Source organism: Ambystoma mexicanum, chromosome 11 (genome assembly GCF_040938575.1).
Source record: "Ambystoma mexicanum isolate Mex_15411 chromosome 11, UKY_AmexF1_1, whole genome shotgun sequence".
NCBI lineage: Eukaryota > Metazoa > Chordata > Amphibia > Caudata > Ambystomatidae > Ambystoma > Ambystoma mexicanum.
Window position 1 is genome coordinate 200,104,590 of NC_090934.1, and position 10,030 is coordinate 200,114,619.

Here is a 10,030-nt window from a genome sequence, read left to right on the forward strand (position 1 = left end):
GTCTGGAGGGTGGGCACCAGGAGCATCTCCGTGCCCAGGGATGGGCACTGCACGTCTGGAGGGTGGGCACCAGGAGCATGTCCGTGCCTAGGACTGGCCACTACATGTCTGGAGGGTGAGCAGCAGGGGGAATGTTGGCTTTAGAGATTGTCACTGCTTGTCAGAGAGCTTGGCACCAGTGTTTGTGCTGTGTTTTGTGGTTGCCACTGTCGCTGCACGGTCTCTAGGGATGGGCACTGTATATCATAAGGGTGGGCACCAGGAGTAGTGCAGTTTTTAGGGAGGGTGCAGTGCAGGGTCTTGTGATGTCTGGAGAGTAGGCACCAGGAGCAGTGTTGTGTCTAGAGATGGGCAAAGCCTGGCCAGGTGGCACTACAGTGTCTTGTGATGGGCACTGGATGCCTGGAGAGTAGGCACCATGAGCAATGCTGGGTAGTGGGTGGGATGGGCACCGCATGTCCGGTGGGTGGGCAGCAGGCGGAGTCCTGTGATCAGGGAGGGGTAGCTCATGTCTGGAGGGTGGGCACCAGGTGCACTGCACACTCTAGCGGTGGGCACTGCATATCTGGACGATGGTCTGCAGGGCTTAGTGTTGTCTCTAGAGATGGACACTGCATGTCCAGGTGGCATTACAGTGTCTTGTGATGGCACGGGATGGCTGGAGAGTTGGCACCATGAGCGATGCTGTGTCATGGGTGGGATGGTCACTGCACGTCCAATGGGTGGGCAACAGGCGGAGTCCTGTGTTCAAGGAGGGGTAGCTCATGTCTGGAGGGTGGGCACCAGGTGCACTGCACGCTCTAGGGGTGGGCACTGCATATCTGGACGGTGGTCTGCAGGGGTAGTGTTGTCTCTAGAGATGGACACTGCATGTCCAGGTGGTATTATGGTGTCTTGTGATGGCCACTGGAAGTCTGGAGAGTAGACACCAGGAGCAATGCTATGTCATGGGATGGGCACTGCACTTCTGGTGCAGGAGGTGCCCCATGTTCATGGATGGGTAGCACATGTCTGAGGGTGGGCACCAGGAGCAGTGCTGTGTCGAAGATGGACAATGCACGCCGGGGGGCTGGGCGCCAGTGGCAGCATGGGGTCTGGAGACAGACATTATATGTATCAGAGATCAGTGGACCCCCAGGGCTGCGCTGTGTTTATGTATGGGCATCGTTTGCCTGGAAGCTGGGCACCAGGGTTTTTCTCTACCTAGGCATGGGCACTGAATGTCTGCATGTAAACCCGGCTCCCTCCTCTTCCTCCTCTGCAGGTGCCCCTCTGCTGTCCTGGCGGATTCATTGACCATTCGTAACAACGGAAACTACAGCGAAGCCCGGTTTGAGATCAAAGTGTTCAAGATCACCAACTCCGACTACCTCTACCTGTTCGCCAACGTTACCATCTGTCAGGGTCGGTGTATCCCGGTAAGTACCACAGGCTCTGAGTTCCGCTGTGCGTGCAAAGCTGTGTAAAGGGCCTGCGCCCTTCTTCTATAGTCTCCTGGCGCCGTTTCCCATCCTCCCAACTCACTGAAAAGCCAGTTAAATATCTCCATAAAAAAACACAGAACGAGCATAGGGCCCTCTAGGGCCCCTTGAATAGTGTACATTAAATATCTTACAGGCAGTTGTTTTTGGAACAACACAGGTCACTTTTTTAACGAGTCAATTTACGGGCAATTTTAGTAAAGCAGGCCCTAAACATAATCCCTGGATCCCTGCAATGCATCAGCCCTTCGTAAAGCAGGTCCTAAACATAATTGCAGCGATCCCTGCAATGCATCTGCCTTTAGTAAAGCAGGCCCTAAGCATAATCCCAGTGATCCTCAAATGCATCAGCCCTTAGTAAAGCAGGCCCTAAACATAACCCCTGTGATCCCTACAATCTATCAGCCCTTAGTAAAGCAGGCCCTAAACATAATCCCTGTGATCCCTGCAATGTATCAGCCCTTAGTAAAGCAGGCCCTGAGCATAATCCCCGCCATCCCTGCAATGCATCAGCCCTTATTAAAGCAGGCCCTAAACATACTCCCTGTGATCCCTGCAATGCACCAGCACTTAGTAAAGCAGATCCTAAACATAATCCCTGTGATCCCTGCAATGCATCAGCCCTTATTAAAGCAGGCCCTAAACATACTCCCTGTGATCCCTGCAATGCACCAGCACTTAGTAAAGCAGATCCTAAACATAATCCCTGTGATCCCTGCAATGCATCAGCCTTTAGTAAAGCAGGCCCTAAACATAATCCCTGTGATCCTTGCAATGCACCAGCCTTTAGTAAAGCAGGTCCTGAGCATAATCCCTGTGATCCCTCAAATGCATCAGCCCATAGTAAAGCAGGCCCTAAACATAATCCCTGTGATCCCTGCAATGCACCAGCCTTTAGTAAAGCAGGCCCTGAGCATAATCCCTGGTGGCCTTCTCCTTTCCTGGGCTTTCCAACCAGGGTTTATAACCCTTCAGTGTGAACTCCAGGTAAGTCCTTCTCAGTTAGAACACGCCTCAGGTATCCTTTCCTACTGGGGACAGTCTGTACATCCCATACTCCTGTATGGAGCAGATCCCAGGCCACTCTGCAGTTGTTAAGGAGTCCAGTTGTCCTTAAGGGTGACTGCCCTGGCTTCTGCAGCCAGCGTGTAATGCTCTTGGCTACCATCCGCAGCCTGATTTCTAGTGAATTAGGATTGTCCAATAAATCCACCCCCCCCAACTGGCTCTGCCCTTCTGTTTCCGGCCTCCCATTTCTGGCCTCCCTCGTGAGGAGTGTAGGCAACTTGAGTGCCTGAGGGACAGCCCACTATGCCAGCTGCACCTCTCCCCTCCCCCCCCGTTCAGGTCCTGGTGCAGTTGCTGAACGTCAGCAGCAGCTACCATGTGTGAAGGGTAGATCAATTCTCTTGCCTTCACATAACCTGGGCATTTGTCCACAGTTATACCAATTCTATTGCTCTTTCCATTCGCTACCCCTACCTCCCTCTTCTGGAAAAATGGCAGATGGAGACATTCTTCTTTTGTTGTCATAAAAGGCTGCAGGTTTATTATCACAACATTACTAAACACTACATGCGACAAGTTTGTGAAATCGTTCTCCAGGTGCAGCGACAAGCTGACTACTCCATCACAAAACATTGATTCCCCCATATTCCAACCAAGTCCACTATAGGCCAAAGCTCCCCCAACCCTTATTCTTTGTGCCCCGCCTGCCCTTGCAGGTGGTCCTGGCCTGGAGGAGGGCTGTTTTTGCCGGAGGAAGCCGAACCCTCATCGATATACCTCCAGCACCCTTGCTGCTAGGCCTCAGAGGAATGCTGATTGCGAGAGGAGAGAAAACCCCTCACGCTTTCCCACGGCTAGTTCATGGAACCTCTGCAGGAAGAGCCGCCGGGTTGGCAATAAGCCCCTGCTTCTTCCCTCTGCTTTTATCTCCCTCAGCTGCTTTCCCTGCCTCTCTTAGTTTCTTGGCTGCTTCAGTTTGCTGCCTAATCGCCTTCGCTTTCAGAGTTAATGTCCTTCTTTTGGCCTCAGGTTCCTCTTCTTCAATGGCCAGTAACTCTTGCATGGCCTGTTCCTCCGTGTAGGTGGGAAACAACAAAGGGGACTATGACCTGCCATCTGAAGCACCATCTACTTCCCCATCAAGTTCTGCTGCCACCCTTTGTGGCCAGTTTGCCCCGTGCCTGGCTGCTGCCATTCTTGCTATTTGAATAAATTGCTCCAGATCCTTTTCGGCACTGCTTCCTCCTGGTGTACCCGCCCCTTGTGTCGACATCTTGTGTGTCCTGAAGGATTTTTAAAAGAGGTCCCTCACTTGTTATCCCTTATAGTTTTTTTTAAGGTGCTGATTTGTTGCGGAGTGTTATTTTTTCTGAAATACCCAAAACACACAAATCAATTGGAATGCCCTGATTGGTGTCCCCCTTTGCGGTGGCACACGCACTGCACCTAGAGCTGTTTCACAAACTTCACCGCCACCAGCCACTTTTGTTCAGAAGTGCAAAAACGCTTTTAAAATATCCACAGAGTTCTCCGCAGCGGCCCATTATGCAATCCAGTCCTCAGCGATGCTGTTATACCAAGTGTTCACCGCTGCAGCCCGTCAGTCCTTACAACTTCGACGGTGCCTGCAGCCCGCCCACACTCTGATCTTTGCTGCTCCTCGAGCCAGGGTGCCGTTTAAGGCTGTGAACCCGCCGTGCCGCAGTGACGGAGGGGTACCCCCTCTTCACCTTCAACTCACCGTGCTGCTCCCTCTCACCAGTGCTCTTCCACGCCAGCCCTTCCTCACTGCTGGATTCCAGTCGGGATGTCCCTGATCTTCACGGCAGCTTCCTGGCACACGCACCGTCTCTCAATGAACAAACTGCTCCAAACACATAACTGCCCCCGGCCTCGTTCCTCCGATGTTCGTTGGGTGAACAGATGGTGCTACCATATCCTAAAGGGCACGCCCCTTCCTTTGTTGCCTTTTCATGGCCTTCTTATCATGTTTGGGGGGCTTCCCACCCCCTGACAGCTCTTTCTGAGCTTAACACCTGCCCAACCCCACCCCCTTGCCCAGGTGGGAGGAAGCATGACGCTGCCCTGTTATCTGGGCGCCTCCTCTAGGGTTTCCCCGTCGACACCTCCATAACTGATCCACAAAGCCGCTGAAAGAAAAAACATTTCATAAGCAGGGTAGCCATTTCTAATTGTTATCAAGCAACTCAGTAGAGAAGCCACTGTAAAGCCAGGCACAGTCACACGGAGAGGGCCTGCAGATATGGGGCCACTCACTCCAGTATCAACTCTCTGCTGCAACCTATCCCCACCCTCAAGTGTTTCTCCCACTCTGTACTTGCGTTGACGATGACATTGCGTCTGCGTTTTTGCGTGTCGCAGTGTTTCTGTGAAACATGTGTAAGGATATCAGTAAAGATGAAGTAGTGCGAACCTATAAGGGAGAACAGAAGCAAAAATACCGGGAGATTAATGCCGGCGAAGGCCCAGATTCACTGGGCAAAGGACCAAGAGCCTAAATGTGCTGCCCTGAGCTGATAACCGATCCATGAACATTGTCTGATTGATAGAAATGATGTCATCCATTCATCGCTGATTGGCAGGCACAGTGCTGGCAGCCTTCATGTTGACTAATTTGCGGGACTGCTGTCCTCCACTGATGGCCGATTGGTACTTGCTGTCCCCCTTTAATGACTGATTGATGGGTGTGTTGTTCTCCTTTGGTATCTGATTGACAGGCATGTGCTGCCACCTGGTGTTGAAAGTGCTGTCCTCTATTGATGGTTTATTGATATGAATGCTGCCCTCCAAAGATGGCAGATCGAAAGATATGTGCTCTCCTCTACTGAGAGCTGATTGAAAGATGACCTGTCTGTTTCTGTTGGCTGATTGATCCTTGTGCCGACCTACATCGATGGCTGATTGTTGGATGTGATGTCCTCTGCTGATGCTTGATTGCTGATGGGTAAACACGTGTCCTCAATTGATTTGCTGTTCCAGCTGGGTAATTGATTGACAGATGTGACCCACCCTGCCTGTGGCTGATTAGCAGCTGTGCTGTCCTTTCTTGATAACTGATTGGTAGACCCGTATCACCCACAGACATTGTCATTTTTTAGTAACACACTGCTTTGTTTTGTAGGGTTGCAATGGTCCACGCGCAGGTCGTATCGGAAAGAGTGGAGACTCATCTACAGGCCAAGTGGGCACTGGGCCCTTTGAAAGAAGTGAGTGACCACCTTGTCTTGCCTTCCACTCTGCACACATTGACCTCTAGCACCAGAAAGGTTTTCCTGGAGCATGCGCTATTGCTGTCAGATTCCTTGACAGCACAGGACACCCTGGCCGCTTTCCCGCTGAAGCCGGTAGATACACGTGACAATAAGGGGGGCATCTTAAAATGCTTAAGAGAAGAGAAGGCAGCATTAACTTTTCCCTAATTATTTTAATTTGAGATGTTACAAATAGTGGTTTAATGCATCCTTTAATTTCTAAAGCACTTGATCATGCAGGAGAAAACGTCCAATCATATGGTTTTCCAACATTACTGCTTGTTATTGTGGCAGGAAACCATAAATGACGTGCAGTGCCACATTGAGACCCTGTGCTGGCCCAAGGTCTGATCATGCCTTCAGTTGCAGAGATACCAGGATGTCTATAATACAAGGGACCATTAATAAGTTCAGATGACAGCATCGTCACTGTCAAAAGGAAATGGGAACTAAAGGGAGTGTAGCTACATGAATGAGACAAAGGTTAATGTGCAAAGAGTAGCCATTACGAGTCCTGGGCAAGTCTCCCAAAAACCCATCCAAGAATCCCTGCAGACTCTACCACTGGATTTACGTGGATCCAGGAGAGCCTGTACATGACTCCAGACATCCAAGTATCCTATGTTAGACAGGGAAGCCATTCCCAAGATTCAGAGCTAAGGTTTTAGAATCTCAGCTGAGATTGTGATGTTTTTGTGGGATTCAGGTGAGCTTTTAGGTGGGAAGTGAGTTTGGATGCCTATATGGGAAACGCACAACTTGCTGTTTACTTTGTGGGTTGAGATAAACTGCAGGAACGTGAGGCGAGGCTGATCAACATTTGAGTCAACAGCAAATAACCTATCTCCAGCAAACCAACAAATAAACATCTCTTCCTGAAAGTGTGCTAATAATGATAGAAATTCATCTGCTCAGGTAAGCTATTTCCCTAAATCAGGTCATGTGTGAGGGCACGCGCTCAATCAAGCCTTCCCACTGCAAATCCTCCTGCATCTAGACAGGTGGTGTGTTGCATCACGCACCCAACACCCTGCCACTAATCGTATGTGAGCAGGCATTCAATCAAGCCACCAGCACAAGATTGGCCTGGCAAAGTGTAATCTGTCTTAAGCAAAACCCAAAATCCCTAGCAAGGCTTGGTTAGCCTTCCCTTCTATGAAATACAGATAATTTCCTCAAAAGATGTTTTTAAAATTAAAAAATATAATCACAGGCCGTTCGGTTCTAAAATCCCCCAAAGAAATCAATGCCTATTAGCCTTGCCTAAAATAAAGTGCTTGAGCTTTCAAACACCAAATAACATCACCCTCCTACCTCTCTGAAAAACTCAATTAACTGGTGAAGATCTCCAGATCCAAGTTATTTACATAGAGTCCAATCTGGATGCCTGAAATTCTTTGGCCAAATCTCTTAAAAGTTTGAGAAGGGCAGCGAATCCCCGAATACAGTTGAAATTCAGCGGATTTGGGGATCGTCCGAACCTGTTCGGCCAGGTTATCCACTACAAAAATACATCAGGTTTGGTTTTGGCCGCCATAGGTTATTTGTCTGATATGAAATGAGAATAGCTAAGCAGTGAAAATAAATAAAGATACATTTTTACTATGTGTGATGCCACTTTTTCTCTTTTAGTGACACCAGATCCAACATCCTGGGCTTCTGACCGTAAGTATGACTTGCGTTTCTTATTTTTTATAGTTACCATTAGGTGCAAGATGTAGACTAAGCCCAAGGATAACTTTTGAATTAGGGAAACTGTACCAAAGAATAGTCGCCCTTGCCGTTTAGTTCATATAGTGAGAACTCTTGTACAAGATTTCACAGGTTCACGCAGAGAAGAGACACAACTGCCTGCTCACTGAAAACCTTAGTGAATGATTCCAAGTGAAATTGGACATGTTCTGTCATTAAAGTGTTTTGGACCTCATTCACCATTTTATAGTCCAAACGGTCACCTTTTGACTTGGCATTACCCCAGTATCAATCCTTCAGTTGATTGAGGTTGCATGGCACTCCCTAGCCTTGCCCTAGCTAGCTCTAATGTGCCTTGGATCCCTTTGGTTATTTTTGGGTGGGGTGGGTAGTCAGGGCTCCTATTGAACACCCCCTGTACTAACAGTGATGTTTCATTGAACCAATGGCAATCTGGCAGGCTGTGAGAAGTCATGGCCCTGCTAGACCATAATTTGGGCTGACAGTGATGTGTGATGGCCTTTATCAGCCCTCCTTTGGGCTTTGAATGAGATGAGGTATCAGGGCCTCCACTGGTCATCCTATGGGTGTCGGAATTGCTGTAGTAGAGGCCAATGTTTAGGGTTGTTGATGTTGGGGGTGACAGAAGTGTGGGGGATGTCTGTTGCAGGTGTGGGGGCTAGCAGTTTGTGGATTAGCGGATAATGATTAATAGTGACATAACCGTGGAGGTTTACAGAGAAAATACAATATGTGTTTAGTAAGTGCTGAATAAGAGATGTTTAGTGACGACATTGAGAATGGTCTGTTAGCATGGAAGAGGAGATGTCTCTGTTAAGGCTGGAGAGATTTGTATTTTTTTCAAGTTGCTAATAGACAAGAAGTAGAGGTGTCTCTAGTACATGATACGAGAGAGGTGTCTAGGACATCTGGTGTCCAGGGGGTAGTTGCGGTGGCTATAGGAATGGAGTGGACTCTGGTTGGGAAAGGGTAGTGAAAGAGAGCTTTTGGTCATGCTGGAACCTTTGTTACATTGCCAGGAAACCAACAGTTGGGTTCTGAGCCTCCAAGGAAACATTCCATGAAGGTGTTCCTCATCATGTCATCATATATATCCATAGGGACCAATGTCATTTTCTATCCTCTAACCACTGATGCTCAGGTGTAGATGTGAAGCCTGCCTCTCAACACTGCATGACTGTTCAAGCCAACAGCACAGAGATCTTCATTACTGGATAACTGAGACGATATGTGATGCATGCATGGATGAACCAGATTAATTCAATGAACTATGTTTGGATTTTAGGCTTCTCCTGGACCTGGACGGTGAACTCACTCATGCTTTCCCTGCTCGGACTGAGACTCCTGTAAATGACAGAGAATGTCCACCGCTGACCAACACAGGAACATTCTCATAAACCATCCCTGGAACTGCGACTGGTCAACAGGCATCACTGCATTCAAGCCTCCAGGATCTCGGATGGAGCACGTAACTGACCAAGGGGTTTCCTCTCCCATCCGCAGCAGTCCTGGATCTCTCAGGGACCGCTCTCCGAAACTACCATCCGACATGGGGTGCAGGGGCTAGATCTCAGCTTTGCTTGCAACCTTTTACAGACATTGACCTTGCCTCTTGAATTGACTATACATTTCTCTGTGACCGCCTTGTGGTACCGATACCCATTAAAGGATCTGTGTATGATGTGGGACTGCAGGAGGTTTTCTTTAAGCATGCTTCATTAAGCATATCTGTGTGTGAGAGCGATGCACATGTAATAGGTCTGTGGAAAGGGGAGCTTTGTTACAGGACTGGCATTTGTCGTGCAGGGGTTGCAGCCTTCACTCAGCAGAACACAGCATTCCTTCCATGCCGCCTCGGTTTCAATAATGACTTTAATTTATATTATATTTCCTTGGACTGCAGGCAATATGCACTGGGCCGCTCTAAGTGTAATCTCTCGTTCTCGTGCACTAAATAAACTTAATAGCAATTGCAGCTTTGCCTTGTGTTGAATTGTGCATCTTATGTTTTTTGCTGTTATTGTGTGCCCATTTTATAAAATGCACTCCTTAGCACAGTGCATTTAAGGGTGACCCTGCTGTAGAAGGATAATACTCTAAATATGGGCATCCATTTCAGGGAGTTGGGCAAGAGACAGTGTAGATTGATTTAGATTTTATGGGTGAAAATCCACAGTCCCTAATTCTTGCCAAAGGAAACCATTGATACTTGTGGAGGATGGCATACACACTCTTCAGTGCAAGTGGAGATCATGCAACCAACTAACCCACAGGAGAATGTAGCACAATAGATTTGGAGCCCTCTCAGTGAGTGAGAACAGTCCATGAAGGTCATTATCTGTCAGTGCTCCAGTACCCACTTATGCTCCAGAGGCTACAGCTTTAAGATAAGCCATTCCATGAGCCTCTGGCTATTACAGACTCTTTTTTGCAGCACTCTTACCTGCCAGAAGAATAGGAGGATATATATATATATATATATATATATATATATATATATATATATATATATATGTATATATATATATATATATATACTGGCGCTTGCCGCAATCT

The 10,030-nt window shown here is 48.2% G+C and overlaps 1 protein-coding gene across 2 annotated transcripts in view; it reads left to right on the forward strand.

Moving 5' to 3' along the window:
- The window catches only part of LOC138503237 (uromodulin-like), a 31,475-nt gene extending 22,026 nt beyond the window's left edge, over positions 1–9,449 (forward strand). For both annotated transcript variants that reach the window (XM_069622824.1, XM_069622825.1), the window contains exons 7-10: positions 1,265–1,418; positions 5,632–5,716; positions 7,394–7,426; positions 8,760–9,449. In XM_069622824.1, the coding sequence (XP_069478925.1) occupies positions 1,265–1,418; positions 5,632–5,716; positions 7,394–7,426; positions 8,760–8,824 (337 nt within the window). In that variant the 3' untranslated portion in view covers positions 8,825–9,449. The remainder of the gene's footprint in view (positions 1–1,264; positions 1,419–5,631; positions 5,717–7,393; positions 7,427–8,759) is intronic.
- The last annotated feature ends 581 nt before the right edge of the window (positions 9,450–10,030 follow it).